The sequence below is a fragment of the Cherax quadricarinatus genome, chromosome 4, assembly GCF_038502225.1.
Source record: "Cherax quadricarinatus isolate ZL_2023a chromosome 4, ASM3850222v1, whole genome shotgun sequence".
In the NCBI taxonomy this organism is placed as follows: domain Eukaryota; kingdom Metazoa; phylum Arthropoda; class Malacostraca; order Decapoda; family Parastacidae; genus Cherax; species Cherax quadricarinatus.
The window spans coordinates 53608379-53623974 of record NC_091295.1 but is presented as its reverse complement, the minus strand read 5'-3'; the positions used below and the strand labels follow the sequence as shown (position 1 = coordinate 53623974).

General features: G+C 38.9%; 1 protein-coding gene across 7 annotated transcripts in view; it reads left to right on the top strand.

Annotated features, from left to right (window-relative positions):
- Positions 1 to 13612, top strand: part of LOC128684504 (ATP-binding cassette sub-family C member 12) — a 359115-nt gene extending 345503 nt beyond the window's left edge. For all 7 annotated transcript variants that reach the window (XM_070096813.1, XM_070096837.1, XM_070096820.1 and 4 more), the window contains 3 exons: positions 8316 to 8508; positions 9555 to 9719; positions 12192 to 13612. In XM_070096813.1, the coding sequence (XP_069952914.1) occupies positions 8316 to 8508; positions 9555 to 9719; positions 12192 to 12305 (472 nt within the window). In that variant the 3' untranslated portion in view covers positions 12306 to 13612. The remainder of the gene's footprint in view (positions 1 to 8315; positions 8509 to 9554; positions 9720 to 12191) is intronic.
- The last annotated feature ends 1984 nt before the right edge of the window (positions 13613 to 15596 follow it).

Here is a 15596-nt window from a genome sequence, read left to right as displayed (position 1 = left end):
TCCTCCGTAAGCCATGCGTGTTGTAAAAGTCAACTAAAATGCCGGGAACAATGGGCTAGTAACCCCTTTTCCTGTAAAGATTACTAAAAAGAATAAGAACAAGAAAATTGTCAAAGTGGGAAGTCTGAATGTGCGTGGATGTTGTGCAGATGATAAGAAAGAGATGATTGTGGATGTTATAAATGAGAAGAAACTGGATGTCCTGGCTTTAAGTGAAACAAAGCTGAAGGGGGTGGGAGAGTTTCAGTGGAGAGGAATAAATGGGATTAGGTCAGGGGTTTCAAATAGAGTTAGAGCTAAAGAAGGAGTAACAATAATGTTGAACATTGAGACACTTATGCAGCATATGGGAATCTTTATTCAGGAAACGTTTCGCCACACAGTGGCTTCATCAGCCCAATACAAAGAGGAAGGCGTAAGGAGAGGAGGAGTATGAGGTAATCAGTCCCTCAGCCTGGAGTCGATGTGTTCAGTCCATCAATCTTGTAGAATGTACAGCATAGGGCCGTAGGTTCAGTCCTATGCTGTACATTCTACAAGATTGATGGACTGAACACATCGACTCCAGGCTGAGGGACTGATTACCTCATACTCCTCCTCTCCTTACGCCTTCCTCTTTGTATTGGACTGATGAAGCCACTGTGTGGCGAAATGTTTCCTGAATAAAGATTCCCATATGCTGAATAAGTGTCTCAATGTTCAACTTGTCGGTTTTTCAAACCATTCATCACAACAATAATGTTGAAGGATAAGCTATGGCAGGAAAAGAGGGACTATAAATGTATTAATTCAAGGATTATGTGGAGTAAAATAAAGATTGGATGTGAAAAGTGGGTTATAATAAGCGTGTATGCACCTGGAGAAGAGAGAAGTGTAGAGGAGAGAGAGAGATTTTGGGAAATGTTGAGTGAATGCGTGGGGAGTTTTGAATCAAGTGTGAGAGTAATGGTGGTTGGGGATTTCAAGGCTAAAGTGGGTAAAAATGTTATGGAGGGAGTAGTAGGTAAATTTGGGGTGCCAAGGGTAAATGTAAATGGGGAGCCTTTAATTGAGCTATGTGTAGAAAGAGATTTGGTAATAAGTAATACATATTTTATGAAAAAGAGGATAAATAAATATACAAGGTATGATGTAGCACGTAATGAAAGTAGTTTATTAGATTATGTATTGGTGGATAAAAGGTTGATGGGTAGGCTCCAGGATGTACATGTTTATAGAGGGGCAACTGATATATCGGATCATTATTTAGTTGTAGCTACAGTTAGAGTAAGAGGTAGACAGGAAAAGAGGAAGGTGGCAACAAGTAAGAGGGAGTTGAAAGTGTATAAACTAAGGGAGGAGGAAGTTCGGGTGAGATATAAGCGACTATTGGCAGTAAGGTGGGCTAGTGCAGTATTAGAATGTGGGGCAGAAGTTTGTGGTTATAGGAGGGTGGGGGCAGGAGGAAAGAGGAGTGATTGGTGGAATGATGAAGTAAAGGGTGTGATAAAAGAGAAAAAGGTAGCTTATGAGATCAATCGCATCTGCTAGAAAAATGACAGGATGGATAATGAGAACCTTCAAAACTAGGGAGGCCAAGCCCCTGATGACACTCTTCAGGTCACTTGTTCTATCTAGGCTGGAATATTGCTGCACACTAACAGCACCTTTCAAGGCAGGTGAAATTGCCGACCTAGAAAATGTACAGAGAACTTTCATGGCACGCATAACGGAGATAAAACACCTCAATTGCTGGGAGCGCTTGAGGTTCCTAAACCTGTATTCCATGGAACGCAGGAGGGAGAGATACATGATTATATACACCTGGAAAATCCTAGAGGGACTAGTACCGAACTTGCACACGAAAATCACTCACTACGAAAGCAAAAGACTTGGCAGACGATGCACCATCCCCCCAATGAAAAGCAGGGGTGTCACTAGCACGTTAAGAGACCATACAATAAGTGTCAGGGGCCCGAGACTGTTCAACTGCCTCCCAGCACACATAAGGGGGATTACCAACAGACCCCTGGCAGTCTTCAAGCTGGCACTGGACAAGCACCTAAAGTCAGTTCCTGATCAGCCGGGCTGTGGCTCGTACGTTGGTTTGCGTGCAGCCAGCAGCAACAGCCTGGTTGATCAGGCTCTGATCCACCAGGAGGCCTGGTCACAGACCGGGCCGCAGGGGCGTTGACCCCCGGAACTCTCTCCAGGTAAACTCCAGGTGAGAGGTTTTTACAAAGCAGAAGTGTTATAAGAAGAGCAGAGTATATGGAGAGTAAAAGAAAGGTAAAGAGAGTGGTGAGAGAGTGCAAAAGGAGAGCAGATGATAGAGTGGGAGAGGCACTGTCAAGAAATTTTAATGAAAATAAGAAAAAAATTTGGAGTGAGTTAAACAAGTTAAGAAAGCCTAGGGAAAGTATGGATTTGTCAGTTAAAAACAGAGTAGGGGAGTTAGTAGATTGGGAGATGGAGGTATTAGGTAGATGGCGAGAATATTTTGAGGAACTTTTAAATGTTAAGGAAGAAACAGAGGCAGTAATTTCATGCACTGGTCAGGGAGGTATACCATCTTTTAGGAGTGAAGAAGAGCAGAATGTAAGTGTGGGGGAGGTACGTGAGGCATTACGTAAAATGAAAGGGGGTAAAGCAGCTGGAACTGATGGGATCATGACAGAAATGTTAAAAGCAGGGGGGGATATAGTGTTGGAGTGGTTGGTACTTTTGTTTAATAAATGTATGAAAGAGGGGAAGGTACCTAGGGATTGGCGGAGAGCATGTATAGTCCCTTTATATAAAGGGAAAGGGGACAAAAGAGACTGTAAAAATTATAGAGGAATAAGTTTACTGAGTATACCAGGAAAAGTGTACGGTAGGGTTATAATTGAAAGAATTAGAGGTAAGACAGAATGTAGGATTGCGGATGAGCAAGGAGGTTTCAGAGCAGGTAGGGGATGTGTAGATCAAGTGTTTACATTGAAGCATATATGTGAACAGTATTTAGATAAAGGTAGGGAAGTTTTTATTGCATTTATGGATTTAGAAAAGGCATATGATAGAGTGGATAGAGGAGCAATGTGGCAGATGTTGCAAGTATATGGAATAGGTGGTAAGTTATTAAATGCTGTAAAGAGTTTTTATGAGGATAGTGAGGTTCAGGTTAGGGTGTGTAGAAGAGAGGGAGACTACTTCCCGGTAAAAGGAGGTCTTAGACAGGGATGTGTAATGTCACCATGGTTGTTTAATATATTTATAGATGGGGTTGTAAAGGAAGTAAATGCTAGGGTGTTCGGGAGAGGGGTGGGATTAAATTTTGGGGAATCAAATTCAAAATGGGAATTGACACAGTTACTTTTTGCTGATGATACTGTGCTTATGGGAGATTCTAAAGAAAAATTGCAAAGGTTAGTGGATGAGTTTGAGAATGTGTGTAAAGGTAGAAAGTTGAAAGTGAACATAGAAAAGAGTAAGGTGATGAGGGTGTCAAATGATTTAGATAAAGAAAAATTGGATATCAAATTGGAGAGGAGGAGTATGGAAGAAGTGAATGTTTTTCAGATACTTGGGAGTTGACGTGTCGGCAGATGGATTTATGAAGGATGAGGTTAATCATAGAATTGATGAGAGAAAAAAGGTGAGTGGTGCATTGAGGTATATGTGGAGTCAAAAAAACGTTATCTATGGAGGCAAAGAAGGGAATGTATGAAAGTATAGTAGTACCAACACTCTTATATGGGTGTGAAGCTTGGGTGGTAAATGCAGCAGCGAGGAGACGGTTGGAGGCAGTGGAGATGTCCTGTTTAAGGGCAATGTGTGATGTAAATATTATGCAGAAAATTCGGAGTGTGGAAATTAGGAAAAGGTGTGGAGTTAAAAAAAGTATTAGTCAGAGGGCCGAAGAGGGGTTGTTGAGGTGGTTTGGTCATTTAGAGAGAATGGATCAAAGTAGAATGACATGGAAAGCATATAAATCTATAGGGGAAGGAAGGCGGGGTAGGGGTCGTCCTCGAAAGGGTTGGAGAGAGGGGGTAAAGGAGGTTTTGTGGGCAAGGGGCTTGGACTTCCAGCAAGCGTGCATGAGCGTGTTAGATAGGAGTGAATGAGACGAATGGTACTTGGGACCTGAGGATCTGTTGGAGTGTGAGCAGGGTAATATTTAGTGAAGGGATTCAGGGAAACCGGTTATTTTCATATAGTCGGACTTGAGTCCTGGAAATGGGAAGTACAATGCCTGCACTTTAAAGGAGGGGTTTGGGATATTGGCAGTTTGGAGGGATATGTTGTGTATCTTTATATGTGTATGCTTCTAAACTGTTGTATTCTGAGCACCTCTGCAAAAGCAGTGATAATGTGCGAGTGTGGTGAAAGTGTTGAATGATGATGAAAGTATTTTCTTTTTGGGGATTTTCTTTCTTTTTTTTGGGTCACCCTGCCTCGGTGGGAGACGGCCGACTTGTTGAAAAAAAAAAAATATATATTATTATTAATATTAGTACATATGTATTATTGTAATAATAATAATAATTATTATTAATATTATTATTAATTTAGGGCACTGGAGCACAGATCCACTGTATAGCACTTTGTCTGGATTTTTTGGGTTATCCTAGGTAATTTATACTATGTACAATAACTTTACTTATACGTACCTGAGAGAGAGAGAGAGATAGATATAGATAGATGGATAGGTAGATATAGATATAGATAGATATAGATATAGATAGATATAGATAGATATACAGAGAGAGACAGCCACATTCAGTCAGCCACCCACCCGGCCAGCCGGATAGGTATTACACACGTTGCAGAGTTGTTTCTCTTTACTTAGGGTATAGGTTATACTACATTCTGGCAGGATGACACTACCAGTGGTATTCTCCCATTCCAATGTGTCGACAATACATAAAGATAACAGTAACATATGATACTGTATGCGATGTAAAATTTACAATACAGTTCACTACCATGTATGCATTATATACAATACATAAATAATTAAAATACTATAACAATAAAAAGTAAATTATGGTAAAAAGAATGAAATAATGATTGTACATTACATTACAGTATTATGTAGGTAGTTTATATAGGAAACGTTTGACATTATGCCCTACCCAGTATGTCGGCAATTTTCCAAGGTTCGACTTTTGTCCATTTTGACTTTTGACCAGTTGGCCGGAACCAAGCTTGGTCGTAAGTCGGATGGTACCTGTATTGGCATCATGAGTAGAGAGACTTAGTGATTTTAATGTGTACCTGCACACCAGCACAGTGTGTAAGTATATTTAGGTACAGGTACATTTTTTTTTTCTCAACAAGTCGGCCGTCTCCCACCGAGGCAGGGTGACCCAAAAAAGAAAGAAAATCCAAATTCATCCAAAATACCAAATTCATCCACCAATCTCTGCAACTTCTCTTCAGAATCTCCCAAGAGCACAGTGTCATCAGCAAAGAGCAGCTGTGACAACTCCCACTTTGTGTGTGATTCTTTATCTTTTAACTCCATGCCTCTTGCCAAGACCCTCGCATTTACTTCTCTTACAACCCCATCTATAAATATATTAAACAACCACGGTGACATCACACATCCTTGTCTAAGGCCTACTTTTACTGGGAAATAATTTCCCTCTTTCCTACATACTCTAACTTGAGCCTCACTATCCTCGTAAAAACTCTTCACTGCTTTCAGTAACCTACCTCCTACACCATACACTTGCAACATCTGCCACATTGCCCCCCTATCCACCCTGTCATACGCCTTTTCCAAATCCATAAATGTCACAAAGACCTCTTTAGCCTTATCTAAATACTGTTCACTTATATGTTTCACTGTAAACACCTGGTCCACACACCCCCTACCTTTCCTAAAGCCTCCTTGTTCATCTGCTATCCTATTCTCCGTCTTACTCTTAATTCTTTCAATAATAACCCTACCATACACTTTACCAGGTATACTCAGCAGACTTATCCCCCTATAATTTTTGCACTCTCTTTTATCCCCTTTGCCTTTATACAAAGGAACTATGCATGCTCTCTGCCAATCCCTAGGTACCTTACCCTCTTCCATACATTTATTAAATAATTGCACCAACCACTCCAAAACTATATCCCCACCTGCTTTTAACATTTCTATCTTTATCCCATCAATCCCGGCTGCCTTACCCCCTATCATTTTACCTACTGCCTCACGAACTTCCCCCACACTCACAACTGGCTCTTCCTCACTCCTACAAGATGTTATTCCTCCTTGTCCTATACACGAAATCACAGCTTCCCTATCTTCATCAACATTTAACAATTCCTCAAAATATTCCCTCCATCTTCCCAATACCTCTAACTCTCCATTTAATAACTCTCCTCTCCTATTTTTAACTGACAAATCCATTTGTTCTCAAGGCTTTCTTAACTTGTTAATCTCACTCCAAAACTTTTTCTTATTTTCAACAAAATTTGTTGATAACATCTCATCCACTCTCTCATTTGCTCTCTTTTTACATTGCTTCACCACTCTCTTAACCTCTCTCTTTTTCTCCATATACTCTTCCCTCCTTGCATCACTTCTACTTTGTAACAACTTCTCATATGCTAACTTTTTCTCCCTTACTACTCTCTTTACATCATCATTCCACCAATCGCTCCTCTTCCCTCCCGCACCCACTTTCCTGTAACCACAAACTTCTGCTGAACACTCTAACACTACATTTTTAAACCTACCCCATACCTCTTTGACCCCATTGCCTATGCTCTCATTAGCCCATCTATCCTCCAATAGCTGTTTATATCTTACCCTAACTGCCTCCTCGTTTAGTTTATAAACTTCACCTCTCTCTTCCCTGATGCTTCTATTCTCCTTGTATCCCATCTACCTTTTACTCTCAGTGTAGCTACAACTAGAAAGTGATCTGATATATCTGTGGCCCCTCTATAAACATGTACATCCTGAAGTCTACTCAACAGTCTTTTATCTACCAATACATAATCCAACAAACTACTGTCATTTCGCCCTACATCATATCTTGTATACTTATTTATCCTCTTTTTCTTAAAATATGTATTACCTATAACTAAACCCCTTTCTATACAAAGTTCAATCAAAGGGCTCCCATTATCATTTACATCTGGCACCCCAAACTTACCTACCACACCCTCTCTAAAAGTTTCTCCTACTTTAGCATTCAGGTCCCCTACCACAATTACTCTCTCACTTGGTTCAAAGGCTCCTATACATTCACTTAACATCTCCCAAAATCTCTCTCTCTCCTCTGCATTCCTCTCTTCTCCAGGTGCATACACGCTTATTATGACCCACTTCTCGCATCCAACCTTTACTTTAATCCACATAATTCTTGAATTTACACATTCATATTCTCTTTTCTCCTTCCATAACTGATCATTTAACATTACTGCTACCCCTTCCTTTGCTCTAACTCTCTCAGATACTCCAGATTTAATCCCATTTATTTCCCCCCACTGAAACTCCCCTACCCCCTTCAGCTTTGTTTCGCTTAGGGCCAGGACATCCAACTTCTTTTCATTCATAACATCAGCAATCATCTGTTTCTTGTCATCCACACTACATCCACGCACATTTAAGCATCCCAGTTTTATAAAGTTTTTCTTCTTCTCTTTTTTAGTAAATGTCTACAGGAGAAGGGGTTACTAGCCCATTGCTCCCAGCATTTTAGTCGCCTCATACGACACGCATGGCTTACGGAGGAAAGATTCTTTTCCACTTCCCCATGGACAATAGAAGAAATAAAGAAGAACAAGAGCTATTTAGAAAAAGGAGAAAAAAAACCTAGATGTATGTATATATATATATGCATGTGCGTGTCTGTGAAGTGTGACCAAAGTGTAAGTAGGAGTAGCAAGATATCCCTGTTATCTAGCGTGTTTATGAGACAAAAAGAAACCAGCAATCCTACCATCATGCAAAACAGTTACAGGTTTCTGTTTCACAGTCATCTGGCAGGATGGTAGTACTTCCCTGGGTGGTTGCTGTCTACCAACCTACTACCTACTACTATCTGCATAAAAATCTTGACTTCTTTTATTACCATAACATACTCCCTGTTCCATAATTTTATTCATGTAGAGCACAACTGGAGCTTCACCAGGCTTCATTTTTCATATCTTCTTCACTATTTTTAGCAGCAATGCTGTTTCCTTTAATACATGGCTATATTGTAGGCCTACAAGTGCTATTTTAGCTCTAAATAGATATGATTAAATGGCAAACTCAATCACTTTTTCAGATTATTTGATGGATAATAAATCTATTGTCAACCTATTATCAGAAATGAACATCAAGAAGTCAAAGACTTGTATTTTTTTAGGTACAATTTGGACCCCTTTGAAGAGCACTCAGATGATGCTGTATGGCAGGCCCTTGAACGCTCCCACTTGAAGGGCTTCGTACAACATCAGGAACATGGTCTCTTGTCCAAGGTGGAAGCTGCAGGGGAGAACTTCTCTGTAGGAGAGCGACAGCTTATCTGCCTTACCAGAGCCTTACTCAGGAATAGTAAGGTAATTAACACTAGTTTGGATACTGTAGTAAATTTTACTTATGAATGATAAGGTAATACCTGGAGATACCTGGAGAGGGTTTTGGGGGTCAGTGCCCCCATGGCCCTGTCTGTGACCAGGCCTCATGATGTATTGGTCTGATCAACCAGGCTGTTACTGTTGGCCGCATGTAAACTGATGTATGAACCACAGACCGGCTGATCAGGTACGGACTTTAGGTGCCTGTCCAGAGCCTTCTTGAAGACAGCCAGGGGTCTATTGTTAATCCCCCTTATGTATGCTGCGAAGCAATTTAGCAGTCTTGGGCCCCTGACACTTACTGTGTTGTCTCTTATCCTGCTAGTGGCACCCCTGCTTTTCATTGGGGGATATTGCATCACCTACCGAGTCTTTTGCTTTCATAGGGAGTGATTTTTGTGTGCAAATTTGGTACTAATTCCTCTAGGATTTTCCAGGCGTATATAATCGGGTATCTCTCCTGCCTGCATTCCAGAGAATAAAAGTCAAGGAACTTCAACCATTCCCAGTAATTTAAGTGTATTATCGTACTTATGTGTGCTGTGAAGGTTCTCTGTACATTTTCTAGGTCAGCAATTTCACCTGCCTTGAAAGGCGCTGTTTGTGTGCAGCAATATTCCAGCCTAGATAGAACATGTACTGTAGAATGTTTCACCACTTAATTTTATGTGCCAAATACTATGACACCTTAAACATGTGCAACTATGCAGTTAAAAATTTGTAAGGTTCATTAATATTTAAGTATCAAACCATGAACACAGGATGACAGTACTGTGCTGCTGGAGACCTTACCTATGGCACCACTCATGTTGTTCCTGTGACCCTGCAAGCAGTATCAACAGGCACTCTTAAGTATCAATAGTGGAAGGATCATTTGAATTGTAATGTCATTGCACTTCTGGCAAGATAGCTGTTAAATAAGTGATAGTGAATGTGTTTCTTTGGAACACCTTGCCTTGGTGGAAAATGGCTTTTGTAAACAATATTTGCCACTGTATAGCATCAGTTTGGTAATTTTTTTTTTTCAGATTCTTTTGTTAGATGAAGCAACAGCATCTGTTGATGTAGAAACAGATCACCTAATTCAAGCTACTATAAGAGAAGCATTTGCCAAAAATACTGTTCTTACCATTGCTCATAGACTCAACACAGTGGCTAACTATGACAGAGTAATGGTCCTTGACAAAGGAAAGGTAAGACACCGCCTTTATTGTTACTCATTTTTCTTCCCTAGGTAGAGAACTGTAAATGTTTAGCTTTTCCAAAACATTTTTGGATTATGTACAAAAGTCATACCTGTAGTGTGTAAAAGCAATTTAAAATTCAATGAATATCCATCTTGCTTATTAGGTATTCCTCACAGAATGATGTGATATCCTCTAATGTTTAGTGTCCTGTAGCAAATTTTTGGCACTTGAAAGAACTTATTTGATATTCTTGGCCATGTATATAAATTTATTTTAGCTGGGATTAAAAAAAATAAAAATTAGCTTACTGAATGCATTTGAAGCTTAATTACTGAATACTTTAATTAGCCCTATACATACAGTTTAATTCCATAAACTTTAGAATTTTAAGAAAATTTCTTTTTATTAATCTCAGTTTAATTAAATTAAACTCTTTAATGAGAATGTGTAAAGTTAATTATCTTTTTATATTGTATATTAGTGAGAAACATTTAAGTTTTACAGTGGTAAATAAAATTTTAGGAATGATTATTCCAGTGTACTGTATTGTAGCTGGTGTATAAGAGGTCTTAATTTAGAGTTTTTTTTAAGAATTTGCATTAAAATATTGAACCCTATTTCTTCATCTTATGAGTTCTGATGACCCCTAGAATACACTCAGTCTCTTGCTCACACAGAGTACAAGCCTAGTGGTAAAAATTGGGTATTCCACTCAGTAATCGATATTTATTCTGGCAGCCTAGCTTGTCACCAGTGGGAAGCATTTATGAAGGTATAATTCCAGTAAGCAACCTTATGAATCCCACTATAAGAACATCCTCCTGCAATTGCAATTTTTGTTTTGACATTTGCTTGCCTCAATTCATACCCATAACATATCCTGCTTGTGATAGTTAGTCTCCAGTGCTATATTTGTGATTTATTTTCAGATTAATGCAACACTTAATAACCTAATAATTTGGCACTTTTTGTGATTGGCTATTTTTGATTACCTATTTGTAATTAGAGGAACAGAGCTTTACTCATGGTGCACATCACGGTATTTGTTTATCATCTACTGATTGTAGCACATTGCTCAGAATTTATCGCCTCTGGCCATCTGATCTCATTTGACTAGATCTGTTGCTGCATTTTAGCCCCTTTAGTTTAAAATTCTTTTGATATTCTTGTGGAATCCCTTGGTTTCTTGGGTGATTCTGCATTTGCTAGACAATTATTATATCCACAAAAAGTTAAACTATTACTGGAGACACTGTACCAGTCTTTGTCTCTTTTTCCACAATGCATATTCCCAGGCTACTGCACACAAATACAGCCTCTCCTCACTTAACAATGGAGTTCCATTCCTATGACCATGTCTGTAAATGAATTCATTGCTAAGTGAGGAGCATACTACAATGGTAGCAGGTTTATATCAACCATCTTTGATATTGTTTTAATGTCACCTTTTCACCATTTATAACATTTCTGGTATATTCTTAAATGTTTAGACAGTAGTGTACTGTATATTGTAATAAACAGAATAGAGGAAATCAGCTCTAATATACATTATTTAGGTATGCATACTGCTCAGAGAGACTGTTGTAAGTCCGAGTCGTCGGTAAACGAGCAAGTCGCTAAATGAGGAGAAGCTGCATTGTAATGAACAAAATAGAGGAAATCAGCTCTAATTACATTATGTGGGTATGCATACTGGTCAGAGAGCCCATCGGTTAACAAGTATGTCACTAAGTGAGGCGAGGCTGTATTTTAAAACACACCCATGTTGAGGGTGTACGTGTGTCAAATTCATTCAGTAAATGGACATAAAGGCATATGATACCAACAGTTAGTGTAGAAAGACACAAAATTCATCACTAGGACATGTTTATTGGAAACCGTTAGGTGCTGGGATTTTGATACGTGGAGTGGCCATGGTTCCAGGGCAAAAACGGTTTCAGTAAACAATGCCGTAGTGATTGCATTTTGCGCCTTTCTTCATTCAGTGTATGTAGCTGCAAGTTCCTAGATGTAAATACTCTGTCCACTGTGGCTATCGAATCAACCTCTTGCATACTGTTCCATTGTTCTATTACAGTTAAGAAAGAAAATTAACTAGTAACCTTCATGTAGCTCTTCTTCCTAATGGTAGTTTATACCACATTTTCTGGCATGTAAGGCAAACCTTTCCCCAACAAAGTCATGATAAATCACCCTGTACCTTGTATACTCAGTGTCAGGGTCAAAGATATCCTTTCGGTTATTCTTTAGCGTAAAGTAAGAGGGTAATTAGCCCTTGAATATGATTATCGATTTACTGTTAGGATACTTCTGACGTGGGCCTTATTTGCCGGAAAATATGGTAGTTATTACCAATGTTAAGGTGCAAGTAGGCTAAATTCAATAATTGTAATTGCCTTTATAAAATTAAACACAAAATTTGTTATTGTGCTTTTAAGAGCAGGAAAATTTTATGTTCTGATTCTTGGTATCTTTCAGGTTCACGAGTTTGATACTCCAGAGACGCTGATGGGTACTGAAGGGTCAGTATTCAGAGAGATGATGCAGGCAATGGGTGTTTCCACAGTAGAACAAATGCAGGCACTAAACTAATACTTTTCCAGCTGCAAATTATATGTAGTGATTTTTCTACAGTGGTACTATACCCAGTTCATTTCCAAAATCATGTAGCTGTTGTAGGCTCTGAATGAATAATATATACAGTACAATATTTTAAATAAATTTATTTTTTAGGTTAGCATGATTGTTAGTTTTGTGTACATGAAGAAAATAACTCTTATTTACATATAATACTGTCTGCCAAAATGAGTGAAATATTTTAGAATGAAAAACAGTGTATGCTTATGATCTGGCATTAGTATAAGTTAGATCGTTATCATAGCATTTTTTCCTTAGTAACTCTTTTAAGGTATGGCTAATAAGTACCAAGGAATGTGTTAAAATTTTCATTTCATTGAATAATTCCTTCACAGTTATATTTTCATAATGTTTTATTGCACATGACCATCATAGTTTCTTGAATGATCCCATTTTATCATTGTAGCATTTATTTATATGGCAGAATGTCTCAGACCAATCTAGTTTAAAGTTCTCTACTGGGAGAGTGTATACAACTGCATTAGCTTGGAACATTACTTTGAAACAAGTGAAAGAACAAAGCTGTCTTTAGTGAGAGAGAGATGCTGTGAATTTCTTTTTGTAAAATATATCACCCGGGATTGGGTGATACATTAGGTATCACATGCTTGGGCATGTTGTACCTAAACATGTAATAGGTGCAGATTTAACATTTCAGTAGGCCTATTTGCCTATACTTGGCTTAATACATGTTATGAGAAGGGACAAAGTAAACATTCCATTGTTTTGTTAAATAACTAATGATTCTAGGCATCTTCTAAGTTTGTAGATGAATGGTTCAGAGAACCGACATGTTGATAAATTAGACACATGTGCAACTCTTGGGTATCTTTATTGAGGAAACGTTTCGCCACACAGTGGCTTCATCAGTCCATACAAAGGAGAATCTTGAAGAACAGGAAGAGAATGAGGTAATCAGTCCCTCAACCTTGAGTCGATGTGTTCAGTCCATCAATCTTGAATAGAATACGGCATACATGCTGAGAAGGAGCTTATAAACCGTTGGCAGGAGAGGCGCAGAAGTCATAGGTCGTGTAACATTTGTTCAATGTTGAAGTAGGTCGTGCCCAAGAATTAGGCAAGCGAAGAATTCCCAAGTATTAAGATCCCAAGAAGTTGCAGTGTCTGACAGGTTTGTAGATGAATGGTTCAGAGAACCAACATGTTGATAAATTAGACACATGTGCAACTCTTGGGTATCTTTATTGAGGAAACGTTTCGCCACACAGTGGCTTCATCAGTCCATACAAAGGAGAATCTTGAAGAACAGGAGGAGAATGAGGTAATCAGTCCCTCAACCTTGAGTCGATTGATGGACTGAACACATCGACTCAAGGTTGAGGGACTGATTACCTCATTCTCCTCCTGTTCTTCAAGATTCTCCTTTGTATGGACTGATGAAGCCACTGTGTGGCGAAACGTTTCCTCAATAAAGATACCCAAGAGTTGCACATGTGTCTAATTTATCAACATCTTCTAAGTTTGTTATGTTCCTAGTGCAGTAGTTTGGCTTTGTCCCATGCCATGAGGTATGAATGCAGGTTGTGATGTTGCATACATGTGTTATTGATGTTATTTGTCTTGTAGATGAGCACTTAGACCTCCAGGTGTCTTGCCACTGTATACCTGGTCACAACCATGAAATGGAATTTTGTACACCCCTGCATTTTTAGATCTGGAGTATGTCACTGAGGTCCTTGTGAAGTCCTATATGGTTTTTGTAATATAGCAAAGTCAGTGCTGAATTTTTGAAGGATGGGGGAATACAGCATGACTACCTGTGGGTAATATATGTTTCCATGTGTTGTTTTCCTGGCTCCTGGCATAGCGGTGTATCTCTTCAGCTTTGCACTTAGTTAAATTACGGGAGAAAGGGGAGGGTTAACTCAAGGCTTGTGAAGGTGTTGTTAATATAGTAATGTTCCCTTTTTTAGGAATTCTTCACTTTCTTGATTTTTAAACTGTAATGGGATAATATAGGGATGAAGTCATCATTGTTGGTAGGTTTGTTTATTGCCTGTTTCAAGATACTGTCTGGTTAATGTGTCTTGATATAAACAGTTGACCATAAACTTATCAAAGACAACCTCATCCATGTCCATTCCCACCAAAGTTTAAGAACCAAAAAAGGAATATTGATCTGATTTTTCCCATGGGGCATTGAGAATCTACAGTGAAGAATTCCTGGAAAATCAACTTAACTTTACTAAGAACACCTAAACAAGCCTCAGGTTTTCCCTCACACATGAATCTGTTCTGTAAGCACAAAGCTGAAGAGATACACTGCAAAGCCAGGAGTCCGAGAAGAGCAAATGGAGATACATATTATGCACAGGTACTGTCACAGACAGCAAATCTTCCATCCTTCAGAAATATAGTAGTGATATTCTCTAATTGCTACAAAAACCATAGAGAACTTAACAAGTACTTCTATACCATACAGTGAGTGCAAAGATACAAGGGTGTATTAGGCTGTGTGGTGGTTGTGGCCAGGTATACATTGGCAAAACAGCTAGAGGACTAGTCAGTTTACAGGAGAACAGGTATGCTCTTAGAACAGACATCAACTATGTCTGCATGCAACATTGCAACTCATTCACACCTTCTGGCATGGGACAAATCCAGGCTACAAATTAAAAAGATACCTAAATTTTTTTATTAAACTAACCAACACAACCAATCAAAACAATAGGATATTTACCTTGTCCCCTTCCACAGAGCATATCATATTTAACTGAGAATGGGCCAGTAAGCCTCTTGCAGTGCCCCATCAGCATCTGAGTAACAACTCATATCCAGTGCTTGGCTGTCAACCATTGTTGGGTGACACTACATTTGTCTTTTTCACCAACTGTTGCATCTTGCTATTGTTCCCACTAAAGCCATTAATTTTATTGGTGAGCACTAAACCTATAGGGATCATACAGGGCATGGTAACTAGGAAGTAATCAGGGAAGGAGAGGGTAACTCCTTTTTTCTGGATTATGAGCATTTCACTTTTGGCAGGGTGAAAAGTTGTAAGATTCAGTATGTATTCTAAAGTGCAGGGAGTGTGAATTATTTTCCATAAACTGCATGCAAGACTGAAGGTGATATATCTATCTTATGAGAATCGTAGTGATGAGTAAATCACAATACCACGGCTGGAACCATTCATAACTATCCCACTATTCAGAGAAGAAACTAAAAACATTTTTGTTTATCCTGGAACTTCAAGTTATGACTTGGGTTCAGGACAGACCAAAA